The sequence below is a fragment of the Phascolarctos cinereus genome, unplaced genomic scaffold, assembly GCF_003287225.1.
Source record: "Phascolarctos cinereus isolate Bilbo 61053 unplaced genomic scaffold, phaCin_HiC Scaffold_726;HRSCAF=1367, whole genome shotgun sequence".
Lineage (NCBI taxonomy): Eukaryota > Metazoa > Chordata > Mammalia > Diprotodontia > Phascolarctidae > Phascolarctos > Phascolarctos cinereus.
In genome coordinates this window covers 28,569,575-28,585,620 of record NW_027556098.1, presented here as the reverse complement: position 1 = coordinate 28,585,620, position 16,046 = coordinate 28,569,575, and the positions used below count along the sequence as shown (strand labels likewise).

The window sequence follows — 16,046 nt, the reverse complement described above, 5'->3', positions numbered from 1 at the left end:
TTCTGTATGAGAATCCTGGAATGAGTTCAAATCATTCTCAACTGAAACAGGGAACAGACACACCTTATAGTTTTACTTCAGAGTAGCATGTTATATTTAAGTAGACATATTTTCTAAAGACAAAGCAGCACTTCTATTCTACCTGGCTGAATTAAAAAATATATCGTTGCCTTGTTGTACACCACTTTTCCTTCTAAAAACAGAAAAATACTGAAGCAAAATCAAACCATACAGTGACTATATATGAGAGAGTATAAAACAGTTCATATCTCTCATCCTCCACCTTCCCTATAAGAGAGGTGAGTTTTATTATCCATGCTCTAGACCAAGACTATTCTGATTCAGAGTTCAGCTGCTTCTCAGGGTCCACATTCATTCAATAAGCATTTATTAGACGCTTACTCTATATAAGACACTGTGCTAAGCACTGGGGATACTAAGACAAAAACTAAGCAGTCACTGATCCCAGGACGTCTATATCTGAATGGATTTGGTTTTAAAGAGTTGGGTTTTCTGGGAAGACTTATATGGTCTGATGCAGAGTGAAGTGAGCAGAACCCAGAGGACTTTGTATACAATAGCAGCCACGTTATGCAATGACTAAGAATGTTAAACTGAACCCTTCTCAGCATTACGAGGATCTAAGACATCTCCAGAGGCCTCGGGATGGAAAATGCTGTCCACATCCAAAGAAAGAACTATGGAAGTCGAATCGCTCTCACTTAATTTTACCTTAAGTTGAATTTTGTTTCATCTTTCTGATGGTTCCTCCTATTGGTTTTAATTTTTACTTACAACTTCACTAATGTGAAAATATGTTTAATGGGTATGTAAATGTAAAGCCTATGTCAGATTGTGCGCTGTCTTGGGGGGGGGGGAGAAAAAGGGATAAAAAATTTTCAACTCAAAAGCATATGAAAAAAATTTTTTTTTAAATAAAATAAAATAAAATAAAAAAAAGAAATATAATCTCACCATTGGGTTCAATGAAAACCAACACCTAAGGCTTAAAATAATGAAGCTATGGCTAGATAAGAGTTTACTTGAAAAGAATCAGGGCATTTTAATGGACTGAAAGCTCATTGTGAATTAACAATGTGATACTCCAGCCCCCCTTTACCCCTCCAAAAAAGTAATGCAATCTTAGCCTGAATTAGGAGAGGAGTAGCATCAAGGAATAAAAATGTGATAATTCTGCACTGGTAACTTGCCTTGGTTTGACCAAGTTTGTGTTCTGTTCTGGGCACAATATTTTAGGAATGAAGGACACTGATGAGCTTTAGGGGATCCAGAGGAATACAATCAGCATGGTAAATTGCTTTCTTCCAATGGAGAGAAAATAAATGCTGTATAATTAAAAAGTACATTTTTAATAAAAAAGAAAACAGTAAAAAAAAGAGTTGGGTTTTACTGTTCAAATATTTGTGAAAAAAAATTGACACATATATTTATAAAATGTGTGTCTTGTCAGCATTACAAGGATCTAGGACATCTCCAGAGGCCTCGGGATGGAAAATGCTGTCCACATCCAAAGAAAGAACTATGAAGTTGAATCGCTATCATTTTTTTTCCCTTCTGTTGAGTTTTGTTTCATCTTTCTGATGGTTCCTCCTATTGGTTTTAATTTTTACTTACAACTTCTCTAATGTGAAAATATGTTTCATGGGTATGTAAATGTAAAGCCTATATCAGATTGTGCGCCGTCTTGGGAGGGTGGGGGGGGGAGGAAGGGGGAGAAAAATTTTCAACTCAAAAGCATATGGATGATTGTTGATAAATCAAAATAAATTAATAAATTTTTTAAAAAATTTGCTAGGACTTGATGTATTGCCCTTTTTCTTGACATACTTTCCTAGAATCAGTAATCCTGACAATCTTAATTAATAGCAGCATTCTACATGAATCAACACCTTTAGACTGCAAGGGAATTTATCCAGTCCCCTCCTACTCTTCACCTTCAGATATGATCATGACTTGGAGGCTAGAGGTAAGTCCATCACACTGCCTGGGTCATCCCCTCCTATGCCTTTTCCCTCATCCAACTAAACATATTTATACAGATTAAAAATTCCTTAAAGTGAATGCCAGGGCCTTCCAACCTCTGTGCTGAACATCGATAATCACCAGCTGTGTAATTACAATATTATACTTCTTATGATGAGACATTGTGGTTTAGTGAATAGAGGATCAGCCCCAGATACAGAAGATGTGGATTTAAGAACCACATCTAATACATACTGGCTGCTCTTGCCACTACATCACACCACTGTGCCCAGCACTGTGAGATGCAGAATTGCTGCCCAGCTGCCCCTGGTAGTGGTGGTATCTTACCATGAGTTCTCTACACTACATAAATCATAGGCCATTATTTTTTTTTAAATATAAAGTACATACCCCAGACCAAACGGCCAAAAGGGTTCATGACACCAAAAAAGTTAAGAACCCTGTTCTAGGGCCAATGGGATGGTAAATTCTTGATAACTCTTGGGGGCCAAAATATTCTAATGGAGTGGCAACTCTTTCTAAAAGGCTTTGTGGATCATCAGTTTATAGATATCCGTTTATAACCCAAACCTCCCCCTCTACCACCTATCTATTCTTCAATTCTATATCCTCAGGAGGCAGCATAACGGAGGAAAGAGTGTTGCATAGGTAGAGGACCTGGGTTCAAATGATGATTCTTCCACTTATCATTTATGTGTGACCCTCAGGCAAGTTACCTCCCACTCTGGATTTCAGTTTCCTTACCTAAAATAAGGGGTCAGAATAGATGACCCCTGAGTTCTCTTTTAAATTTAAAATCTTGTCATCAGCAAAATCAATACCTGAGGACAGAGCCTGCAATACAGGGGCACCAAAATGCAAAGTATCCCCACTCTCTTCCTATGGAATATAAGCAGCAACTGTCCCCAATGCTGAGCTTAGGAATTATTATTTTTTTTAATAGGTCACTGATTTAATGAAAAAAAGTCTCTTTTTATACTTAACATAGTGTCTATCAAAGGCACCAAGATAAAACATCACCACATTAAAGGCTATCAAAAACCCCCATCAGCCCGTGGCTCTGAAATGTTCATTCCTTCAGTCAAACACTGAATAAACACCCACTGTGTGCAAGGCACCATCATGACCTCTCATGGGTGCATCAGCATCACCGCTTACTTTCTTCAGTGAGTTCCTTGAGAGTTTGGAGGAGATATCCATAAAATGATTAAGCAGCAGAAAAGTTTTTGTCATCAAGTTCACTGAAAGGACAAATCTGAAAAATACTTCTTTTGAAAGCAGCTGCACTTGTCTAAGTGCGACAGGCCTGAAGGGTTTTCCAAGGTGTTTAAAAGACAAATGCTTTGTTAAGGGGAAGGCTCTAATTCTGATGTCAGCAAGAAGGAGGAAAGTACAGTGTTCAGGACAGCATTTCCCATTACTCATGTGTAACAGTCCTCATTAAAAACAGGCTGGTGAAAGGAAATGAACCAAATAAAGCAGAGGGGAGCCACCAAATGTTGGCCTCCCAATTCTGCACCCCAAATGCTATCACCAAAAAGCTCGTGTGGCAGATGCCACATTTCAGCTCTGATGCAAAGCTTGAGAATGGGTAGAATCTTGGAAACTTGAGTTCACAAGGTGAGGGTACTGAAGGGCAGGGAATATGACCAAGAATTTCAAGGATGACCCAGCCTAACTATCTTTGTATAGCTAACACTACTTTCTCAGGCTGGCATTTAAGACTTTTCACAATCTTTTCTCCTCAAACTTTGCCAACTTTATCTCCCACTCTCTTTCTTCAAGAACTCTCTGCTATAGTCTGGCCCACCTCCTCATTACTCCCTAATCATACATACTATGCTTCAAAACTTTCTTGATGGTATTCTCTTCTAGAAGGCCTTCATTAAGTCATCTCTTCTCCTTATCCAAATTCATAGCCTTCATAGTCCAACTCAAGTCTTGCCTCCTACCCGAGGGCCCTCCCCAACTAGTCATTCAGTCAATAAGCATTTATTAAGCATATACTACATACCAAGCACCATGCCAAGCTACAGCTTTATCTTTTCTGAACTTCTCTGGTATTTACTGTCTGGTTTACTTATTCTTGGCACTTAATCTCATACCATTTTGTATCATTAGTTGACTTTTTACATGTGTGTCATGTCCCCTGGTTCACAATCTTCTGGAAGCCAAGGACCATGTCTTGGATTTCATTTATAACTTCCTTGGTGCCCTAAAACAGCGCTGACCACAGAGTAAGTGAAAAATGCTTGTTAAATGAATTGTGTTTTAACTGCATGCATCTTTTTACTTCTCTAGCCAAGATGATAGGAGAAAGTCTACCATACTGTGCTGCTACAGTGATGGCTTGGATTTTAATGAATGACTCAATTCCCCTATTCCTGCCCACTCAGTTAAACCTATCACATAATATATCTTACCTTGGTGGCAGACTGAATAAAAAGGCACCTCAAAACTGGGAAGCTAGAGGCAGCTAGGTGGCACAGTGGATAGAGCACCGGCCCTGGAGTCAGGAGGACCCGAGTTCAAATCCAGCCTCAGACACATAACACTTACTAGCTGTGTGACTCTGGCATGTCACTTAATCCCAACTGCCTCACCAAAAAACAAAAACAAAAAAAACTGGGAAGCCCTGGGTTTCAAGTGCCACTTCTGACACATACTGGCTGTGTGACCTGACCATGTGCTCTGACCTCTCAGTGCTCTGGACAATTCTCTAAGACTAGAAATTGCAGAGAAGGTATTGCCCTGCACTGGTGGAGGGACTTACCTCACCCAGGAGTTCCCTATACCAATAAAATCACAGGTTTAGTCCCTGCCTCTAAGACAAATATTTCTCATACTATGGACGGAAAACTTTCACCTAAAGTTCTCGTTAACATCATTCTCTCATCTTTCCTCCTGTCTCCCAGTCTTTTCTAACTTTCCTTCCACCCAATCAGTAGAAATATTAAAATTTTAGTTCCTTTATGCAGCCAAGTGGCACAAAATAAAATAGGTATCAGGAAGACTTGAATTTAAATCCTGCTTCAGATACTTAATAGGCATGGGAGGGAAGGGAAAAAAAGGAGGGAGGGAAGAAGGAAAGAGGAAGGAGGGAGGAAGAAAGGAAGGAAGGAAAGTAATATTTATCAAGTGCCTAAGGACAAAATGAGATAATATTTGTAAAAAGCTTAGCATGTAGTATCTCATTTTATTCTCACAACAACCCTGGGTGGTAGGTACTTGAGATCTCTGCTTTACAGTTGAGGAAACTGAGGCAAACGGAGGTGAAATGACTTGCTAGAGTCATAAGTTCTCTCAGCTTCAGTTTCCTCATCTTTAAAATAGAGGTCATAAGAGTACCTACCTCCAAGGGTTGCTGAGAGGATAAAATGAGAGAATATTTGTAAAGCGCTTTGCAAACCTTAAAGTGCTATGTAAATGCTATTATAAAATGAAAATATTTTCCTTGTGTGGTAAAGTAACTGAGTTTGACGGTTGACATCATCTGTGATGGGTTACAAAAATATTCTCACGCATCATAAATTTCTAATAGAGCTGTTTTTCAAAGCCAGTTCTCTATCACAAAGCCTTCCTGCAGGCCTGACATATAGGTATGTGTGTGTTCAGTGTTTGTATTCACAAGACAAAATCAGAGATTCCAAGTTATAATAGATAATATCTTTCAAGGAAAAGAAAAAAAATTTTTTTAAAGAAACTTGGTTTTTTTTGAAGGTAAAGATTCCTGCAAGGTTCAATTTCACTATGAGACTATGTTGTTGAAATCATTAAAATTGTCTATTTGAATAGCCCCAAAATAAGTATGCTGCAAGCCACTTTAAGACTGTTACCATGGGAACAGAATCTTTGGTTAAGGCTCCTAAAGACCTAATATGCCCATCTGTAGCTTATGTTCCCTTAAGTAGGGATGAACTCTCATTAGAAGAAAAATCTGTAAAAACAGCTGGAATGGTCAGAGTCTTATTTAATCAATCAAACCCAATAAAGCCCTCCTAATGAAGCATCTGATTTGGAGAATAAAACTCAAGGACTGCTAAGTTACTTAAGGGTAAAATCTGATGTGTAGCCATTAAGCAAAAACAGACCACTCTTGAAATAAGCAGGGATTCAGTGTACTTCAGGGAAGAAAGCCAGAGGTCAAGACATTTCATTTCAGGATAGGGCTAATGAAGCTCTCCCTCAGGCAATAGAAGTGGGAGTGGCGACCCGGCAGAAGTGGATAAACATATTGAGCTAGGGATCCAAAAGAAAGTAATACAGAGTGGAAAGAGCTTGTGGATTTAAATAAGGGTCTCTACTACCTCCTCAAAGAGGGTAAGGTGGCTGAAATGGGCCTGTAATTTGTAGAAATGAAACAGGCTTTTCATGTCTATCCTCCTCCTTCCTGGGGGTTACCTCTCAAATGTTACCTGCAAAAGTCTGAGTTTCTAAATGGATCAGATCCAAATGCAAGCAGTAAGATATATTTGCATATGGCTTAGAGACTGCTTTTTTTGGCATCACACCCTTTCCCCCAAAACCTGAACATTACCAACAAACAGTGGATTCCTTGGGAACAGAGAATCCTACCTTCATCTTAACATTAATTTTCTTTGAACACAAGCCAGACTACTTACTACCAGCCCACACTTCCTCCTTTCCCCATCAGAATTTAATAAGGAATTTAGACACTCATTTCAAAGCCATCCATTTGATGGGTCATAAGATAAAGGTGTTTCCACACACTTCTCTTCTCCTCCACTCTCTGCTCCAACCGAACCGGCCTCCTCTCATTTCTCACGAAAGCACTCCATCCGCCCTCCCAGTGTTTGCACTGGCCATGCCACGTGCCTAGAAAGGACAGCCTCTTTACCTCTGCCTTACAGATTCCCTCTCTTCCCCCAAGAACCAACTCAAACACACAGTCTTCGGAATGAAGCCTTTCCTGATCCCAATGTTCTCCCTCCCAACCACCTCCAACTACTTTGCATATATTTCTATTTATTCACTTTATATTTGTGCAGTATGTACAGCATAGTATATGTACTGGTCCCCTCCATTAGAATAGAAAGCTCTTTGAAACTAGGGACTGTCTCATTCTTTGTACTTACAGCCCCAGTGCCTGAAGGCACAGTAGATACTTAATAAAAAACCTTGTTACTTAACTGATGGATGCAGTCAAGTTAATTGCCAACAGCTTACTTAAAGTGCATTTCTATAAGGAAAGGGGCCAGAACACTCACACATGCACACACTCACCAGGAGAGCCATACTCATGTCTGGGCAGTCGACAGATCTTTGGCATCACTTCCATCAATGTCTTCACATACTGAAGAATGGTACCCTGCAACTGCAGAGAGTAGAAACATTTGTAAACTTGTGTTACTAAGAACACTTTGGTAATTCATCAGGTCTGATTTCACCAATGTGGGCGATCCAGACACTAACAGGTCACATCACTTAAACCTTAGGAGACAGTTTCCATGTGCTGCTGTGGCCCCAAATATTCACCACCAGTCATTTCCAAAACCTACCTTCCACTGAACCCTTCCTAGTAAAGGAAGAAAAACAGGTAAGCAAAACTGAACAACAAACATTTGTCTAGTTGTATGCAACATTCTGCACCCACAGTTCCTCACATCTCTCTACTAAGAGAAGGGAAGCCTGTTTTATCATCTGTTCTCTAGGACCAAGATTGGTCAATACAATTAAACTCAACTTGACTGCCTCTGATGCTATTTTACTTGTATTACTGTAGTCAGTGCATTTATATTATTCTCCTACTTTTGTTTACTTTGCACTGTGTCAGTGCATACAACACTTTCCATTTTCTGGAATTCTTCAGAATAATCATTTCTGATGGTGCAAGTACATTCCATTCCATTTATGCCAGGCAGCTTCATTAGAAGCTGAAAATTTCTGCTCCCGGGTGTGATATGATTACCAAAGATTTGTGACACAAAGATGGCAGCTGAGTTGAAAGTTTGGTCTCCCTTTATCTATTAAAGGCTCCTACCTATTGAAATGGTTCATTATGAACCATTTTCGCTCTTCATTATGAAACTAAGGGTCTGCACCCCAGTCCCCCACAGTGTGTAGGCACTTAGGATGGAAACAACGACAAAGAGATGCTAACCTCAGGCATATCAAGTTCAAACAGAAACAACACCAGTGAACCGTACATAAGATTCTACACGCTGACTTAGAAAACCACAAATTAACATCATCGATGTGTTATTGTATTTTTATTTATTTTATTAAACATTTCCCAATTACATTTTAATCTGGTTCCAGCAGCACTCTGAAGTGTTGGGGCCCCTTGTGTTTGTCATTTCTGTTCTACATGGTATTTTCAAATTCATTAGTAACTTTATTCTCAGACCTAAAGATAAGGACTTCAATGACAAGGAGGTTTCATAACAGTAGAAAGAACCTTGGCTCTGGATTCAGAGGATCTGGATTCAAATTCAACCTCAGACACTCACTATCAAGTGTGACGTGGTAGAGAAGCTGTGATAGAGCACTGGACTTGGGGATCAGGAAGCTCTAAGTTCAAATCCTGCCTCAGAAATTCACTAGCAATTATGGAAGTCGAATCGCTATCACTTATTTTTACCTTCCATTGAGTTTTGTTTCATCTTTCTGATGGTTCCTCCTATTGGTTTTGATTTTTACTTACAACTTCACTAATGTGAAAATATGTTTCATGGGTATGTAAATGTAAAGCCTATATCAGATTGTGCGCCGTCTTGGGGAGGGTGGGGGGGAGGAAAGGGGAGAAAAATTTTCAATTCAAAAGCATATGGAAGTTATTGTTGATAAATCAAAATAAATTAATTTTAAAAAAAAGGATGACAAAAAAAGAGAAATTCACTAGCTAGGTGGTTTGGGCAAGTCACTGAACTTCTCTAAGGCTCAGTTTTCCCATTTAAAGGAGGGAGCTAGATACAGCAGTCATTTCCAGCTCCACATCCATGATCCACACAATGATCATAACCTCTTTTTATTATAAAACTCATTTAACATAGCCAGTGTTAAATGTTATTAAACATCTCGTGTATTTGTAGAGAGCTAGGAGGCCTAAGGTTTATGTCTGAATTGCTACTGACTTGCTAATTGACCCCAGATAAATTAAGCTGCTCCTCTGTGCTTCAATTTCTATACTTATTAAGATGGAAATAACACCAGTAAGCCTTTAACTACCTCAAAGGACTCATCAGTGAGTCTATAAAATACTTTTGGCACTGCCAAAGGAAAAATACTTTTACACTTAACATCTTGTTATAAAGCACTTTACAAACATTAATTTGATCTTCATAAATCTTTTCAGCTTCAACTGCTACTCTTAGGTCTCCAGTTGATTATATTGTTGGTTGATATAAGTCTTGGGTTCCAATGATTTATTTTGAATTAGTTTTGACTCACAATATCTGAGGATTGGTCCAACCGTCAAAGCCCTACCTATAGTTAGATGTCAGCCATTTTAAGGCAGTAGCACTTATAACTCAGAGAACCAAAGTTCGACAAAAGTAGCAGCTTTTGCTCAGAATAAACCTAAGAACTGGTACTGCTACAATGGTTCTCCAACTTGTCCATACCCAAGCCAGGGGTGGGGAACCTGTGGCCTCGAGGCCACATGTGGCCTTCTAGGTCCTTGGGTGTGGCCTTTTGGCTGAGTCCAAGTTTTATAGAACAAATCCTTTTATTAAGGGGATTTGTTCTGTGAAGTTTGGATTCAGTCAAAGGGCTGCACTTGAGGACCTAAAGAGTCACACGTGGCCTTGAAGCCACAGATTCCCCACCCTGTCTAAGACCTATTACCAGCCCATTTAGAGTTTTTCTAAGCCAGTCTATGGCTCATGTTCTCTTCCACAAAATAAGCCCTATTTTATTTTTTGAGGTGTCACCACCCCTAAAGAGCTATTTAAAGCTGTGTGACTCCACCAATACTCTTGGTATTGCAGATGATTCCAAAAGATTGATGTGGAAAGAAGGCTACAATCTTCCAACAGAGAAAGGAATTGGTAGAGAATGATAATTTTTTTTTGAAGCCAAAATGAGAATCTGTTTTCCCTGACTATACATATTTGTCACAAGGATTTTTTTTCTTTTTTCCTCCCAATGGAGGTAAATTTCTATTAATTGAAATTTTTTTTTTTAAAGATTGGGGCAGCTAGGTGGCACAGAGGATAGAGCACCGGCCCTGAAGTCAAGAGGACCTGAGTTCAAATGTGGCCATAGACCAACCACTTGACACATACTAGCTGTGTGACCTTGGGCAAGTCACTTAATCCTGAGTGCCTCACTAAAAAAATAAAAAACAACAATAAAGATATTACTGAAGGAAAATTTTAAAATCAGGCCCAGAAGGAGGAAATTGCCAAGTCCTTGCACAACTCCAGGGGCACTACTGCTACTACCAAATTGCTGCTAAGAACTCTCTGACTTCCATATATTCAACCTCTTTGAAAATCCCTCAGCAGGGTTGCTGGACGTTGTAAATCTCCCAGTCTTCAAAGTGACAAAATACTAGAATTTACTCCTAAATATCCTGAAAAAAAACGTCCATCATTGCGGAATAGTAGAAAAGACACTGGGTTTGAAGTTTCAGAGCTCAGGTTCAAAACTCAACTCTGTCACTTTGAGGAAGTCACTCCACCGCTGGCCCTCAGTTTCTTCATCTATAGAATGAAGGGTCTGGACTGGATGGCCTGAGGTCTCTCCCACTCTAGATTTATGAGTCTGTTATGTAACACTGACAATATCCCTGTGAATCACAAAAGGCAATATGCATATGGTGGACATAAATAGGCCATATGTAGTATTTTATCAATGATGACCTGTATCTGAAGAAATTATGGGAAAGATATCTTCAAAGGCATGAATGACTAAAAATGGTGAAGAGCCAGTAATGAAGAAAGAATGAGAGGTAAGAGATGGATTTAGGCTGAAGGATATCTTGGTGCGTATTACTGAGGTTCTAAAACAATCAGTGTGTCTGCTCGATCTATGGAAGAAAAACAAGGACAAGAATTTCATAGTAAGAAAAAGAATGGAAGAATTGCTATCTGTATCAGTAAGATTAAGTATCCATTAAACATGTTGGAAGGGCTGTAGAAAGATGGGTATGTTAATGCATTACTGGCAGAACTATGAATTAGTACAACTGTTTTAGACAATAATTTGGAATTATACAAATAAAATGGATCACGATGCTAATACTCTTTGACCTAGAAATTCTACTTCTAGGTATATGCCCCAAAGAGGCCACTGACAAAGGGGGGGGGGCGCGCCTCCATATATACCAAAATATATTATAGCAGCACTTTTTTGTGTTAGCAAAGTACCACAAACAAGGCAAATGCCCACTGATTGGGGAAAGGCTAAATAAATGGTACTACATGAAATGTAACAGAATATTAATGTTATAAGATGAACATGATGAACAGAGATTAGTATGGAAAGACTAATGTGAAATGACTCAAAGTGAAATAAAGAAAACAACATATAAATGGATTATAAGAATGTAAACAGAAAGAACACAAACCACAAATGAATGAAACTGAATGTTGTGATATTATAAAAACCAAGCTTAGACTCAAAGAAATGATACAAAAAGATACTTCCCTTCACTCTTGTGCAGAAGCGGATGTTCATGGATATGAAACACTGCACATAACAATAGGGTTTTTTTTTAAAATGTAGTTTTGCTGAGGGTTTTTTTTCCCCTTTTTTCCTATTTTAAAAAATTATTCTTTGTTGAAGGGATGGTTCTTTGGGAGGGTAAGTGGGGAAGAACACAGAGGGAAATGTGGGTGATGTAAAAGCACAAGATGTCAATAAAAATCTATTTTCAAAAGAATCAAGTGAGCTTTAAAAACTGGAACATGGAGAGAGAAAGTTCTAAGTCACAGTTGCAGAAAATAAATTTAAAATAATAATAATAATAATAATAATAATAATAATAATGGGCATGAACTGGTCAATAATGTACTCTATATTGATGAAAAAAAATCCTTCTTGCCTTGTGTTTATTGGGTGTGTTCTTTACCAGAGAAATAGAACTCCTACAGTCTTAACCTGGTAAGTGATCAAGAGTTAAGTGGCTAAGCTGTGACTTTTCTGCAGGAGCCCTTATTTACACTGCCTTTCCTTCTCTCTGTGTAATTAACTACTACCTTAACAACAAGACCACAAGGTCCAGATTCAATAAGAGAGCCACAGGAAAATAGTAGGTCTTACTAGTTATCATTGAGGGCCAAAAACAGAGTATCTGTCAATGTTTTTTACTTTAAAAGGACTTAAAAATGTCAATAGTGATGTTGGTCTCCCATTTTTTTCTACTTCCAAGGTTAAAGTTTTTTCTACTTCCAAAGTTCTGGCTCCCATCCAATCTAAGTTCTTTTTTACTACCCTAATTCTTCTATCTTTCTCTTCTCTCTCTCTCTCTCTCTCTCTCTCTCTCTCTCTCTCTCTCTCTCTCTCTCTCTCTCTTTCTTTCTTTCTTTCGCTTTTTGGTGAATTTGGGGTTAAGTTACTTGCCCAGGGTCACACAGCTAGTAAGTGTCAAGTGTCTGAGGCCATATTTGAACTCCAAGGCCAGAGTTCTATTTCTGTGCCACCTAGCCCACCCTACTTCTTCTATTTTCAGAGGTGGTGTGAGGGTCCTGGAAAAAACAAAAAAACTTTTGGAGCCAAGAGATCTGAGGACCAATTAATCAGTCACCTAATTAAGCATTATGTGCTAAAGAAGAAACAACCCTATCACCCAAAGAACTTACATTCTGTTCTGACCTTGTAATAAGCTATGTGACTGCTGGGCAGACTGCTTCACCTTGAGCATCAGTTTTCCTAATTGTTAAAATTAAAATTAAGTACCCGTGTTACTTACCTCACAACGTCATTTGGAGGAAAGCATTTTTTGGTAAGCTTTAAAGCACTATAAAAGCTCCTTTTTGTCTTCCTTGTGAAATTCTGGGAGCAGCCGATCTGCTCTATAGAGATGAAAGACGGCCATATATGCATATATAGAAACTCTTCACCAAGAGCCATTAATAGCTTCCCATGGCACAGCGCACAGGAATTACGTGTGTTCACCCTTTTGAACACAGATGGGTAAGAGACTCAAGTTTCCAGAACGAATGTTCCCAGTTCAAGGAACAGCAGGAGCTGAAGCAGTGAAAATGTCTGGGAAAAGCATCGTGGGAGCTCCATGTGTTTACGCATGTGGTTAAGGGAGTTCATGGACAACATTTCTGAACCTCAGCCTCTTCTGTAGAGCAGGGGGATAGTGTTTACCCCAAGGGAATGATCTTGGGAATCTAGCCTTCTCACACAAGAAAGAGAACACCAGCCCTGGAGATTGTGCTGAGAATGACCCTAGGTTTAAGACGAAGAGAGAGGAGTGCAGTGTCTAAGTAGCAAGCATCTTGGAGCGAGATGATCGCTATATGGTATCCCCAAAGCTGGAGAAGACGTAAGGAATTAAAGCTGCAGGACGAGAGAAGACCTGTACTTTGCTTTCTGCTCTTACTGTGAACTATTCATAGACTTATACAAGTCCCCCATTTAATCAACATTTCTGCCTAGAGAGAGAGGACTAAAGATAGGCAGAAGTAGTAGGGGCCACTAAAGATGGCCCCAAATAATCTCTCTCGTACAGGCCATTTTAGAGTAATAAATAGCATTTCCGCACAGAAGACAAAACTTCACAATCACAGTTTATTAACAGTTCAATTAATATCTTGCTTCATCAAAGAGAACAGTCCCTAACCTTTCAGCAAGCCCTGGAGAATCATTTTCTTAAAATCATTAAATCTCTGTGTGACCCTGTCATTTAAACACTATCTGCCTCAGTTTCCTTAACTGTAAAATACAGATAATAACAGGATCAAATGAGATATTGGTAAAGCATTTAATACAGTGCCTGGCTTACTAAATGCTTGTTCTCTTTTTTTTTTCCCTTCTCTCTCAGATTCTCCCTTCCAAATTCCTTATCAAGGGAAGTAATCAAAGACTTCTCTTAGCCAGATCTATAACCTAATCCTTTCAGGGAGAGGTCTTTCCTGGGATGGTTAGGAGAGAGAGACCAGGAGGTACAGTTAAAAGCTGATAAGGCCTTTCTCCACCTCCCCTCCCCTTTTTTTTGTCTAGGGTAATTTATTACCTGGGCCTTCCCTAGTTACAGTATATACATATTTATCTTTCTTGTATTTCTAGCCTCTGCACTGTTTGCAAAGCAAATAATCTGCTCAGGTCTGGTATTCTTCCTATGAATGGGGTTCGAATGCCTTGTTAGTGAACATTCATCTGTTTTCATTAATGGTCAGGCTCAGTTAGGTTTGCAGGGTACGTTTGTCACTTTGGGTTTGCTGGGTATGTCATCTTGCGCTTCTCTGTTCTTTAGAACATATTCTTCCATCTCCTGTGGTTTCAAGTGCATACTATCGAATAGTCTTGAATTATTCAAATTTCTTTTCCTTTATATTTGAAGGTTTTTCTCCTGATCATTTGCGAATTATCGTTTGCCACTGAAACTATAAATTTATCCACCATGTGCTTTGCAGTTTGTAGCATAGCACTTTTTTTTTTTGCTGGAGGCAATCTATGGATTGTTTTGATTGGCACCTTGTTTTCTGTGTTCAGAATTTCTGGCCAGTTTTCTTGATTAGTTCTTGCATTATGGTAGTTGTTTTTGACTTGTGTTCTTCTGGGAGACCTATGATCTTTAAATTATCTCAATACTGCCAGTCTTTGAGGTCAATATGTTTGGTTTGTATAGAGATCATGTTTTCTTGTAACATGATTGCTTTTTGCTTCTTTTCTTCCAGATTATTCTTCACTTCTGCCAGGAATGTTATCCCTCCCTCAACTTGACTTGCTGCCTTCCCTGGTTTCCTTTAGATCATAATTAAAATCTCATTTCTACAGAAAACTTTTGCGTTCCCAATCTGTCGTCCTCTCTTTGTTCCTTTGATGAGGTTTTCCATAGTGGTACTATTTCTTTTCTGCCAATTATTTCTGGGGTGTAGAACATAATGCCTACTTTCACAACTCTTATTTCTCTCTTGAACCACTAAGAAACATTTTGTTGTGATTTTATCTCTCTAGAGAATCCACAGGGTCCTGTGCTTCAAAAGGTGTTGATTCATTTTCCTTTGCCTTGCAATAACTATTTATAGATGTCTGGCCATATTTAGATGACCATTTTCCCTTCTGCTATTAGCATCAATCAATACTTACCATGTGCCAGGCACTCTGCTAAACACTAGGGATAAGGCACAAAAAGATGCAAAAGACAATTCCTTCCCTCAGGAAGCTTACAATCTAAGAGAGGAGACAACATGCGAACACAAACAAGCTATATATAGGATAAATAGGAAATAATTAACCAAAGGTAAGTATTGAAATTAGGACAAGTTGGGGAAGTCTTCCTATAGAAGGCATAATTTTGGTTGGCACTTAAAGGAAGTGAGGGAGGGTCAGTAGTTAGAGTGGAGTGCTTATGTTCAAAGTTTTTAATAGAGTTTTCTTCCTCATTAGAGTTTTGATAATTTCAGTCTTTTTTCCTTACATTTCTCTTATTGCTCTCGTTCTGACTCTTTCCCCTTTGGGACAGGTTTTCCAGGGAATCTACATTTCACCAGCCTCAGTCTCTGCCCCAACTGATTTCTAGAAGGGAAGAAATGGGCCCATCAGGAATTTCTTTAGGCCCAATGGATCCACTCACACATTCTGACATCTTGCCCTAGTTCCCTCTGTTCTTTGGTTCTCTCAAGCCTAAGTACTACTGTACTTCCACTGGGCAGTCCCAGGCAGAACAAGCTTTTACCATTTTGTGTGTGTGTGCCTCAGGATGGAGTAAGGGCTGGTACCGAGTTGAGTTCGGTTGCAAGCCACTGGATGGCAGGTAAGGCAGAGAGAGTGGACCACATTAGAGTGTCACAGACTTGAAGACAACTGAAATTGCATTATCTCTTATACGTTATTCTAATTTTGGAGAGGTCTGACAGGTGAAAAGGATCAGAGAAATTATCTAGCCTTCCACTTTGCTGATT

General features: G+C 39.1%; 1 protein-coding gene across 2 annotated transcripts in view; it reads right to left on the bottom strand.

Moving 5' to 3' along the window:
• The window catches only part of CYFIP1 (cytoplasmic FMR1 interacting protein 1), a 176,340-nt gene that overhangs the window by 13,339 nt on the left and 146,955 nt on the right, over positions 1–16,046 (bottom strand). For both annotated transcript variants that reach the window (XM_020992757.2, XM_020992755.2), the window contains exon 25: positions 7,249–7,339. In XM_020992757.2, the coding sequence (XP_020848416.1) occupies positions 7,249–7,339 (91 nt within the window). The remainder of the gene's footprint in view (positions 1–7,248; positions 7,340–16,046) is intronic.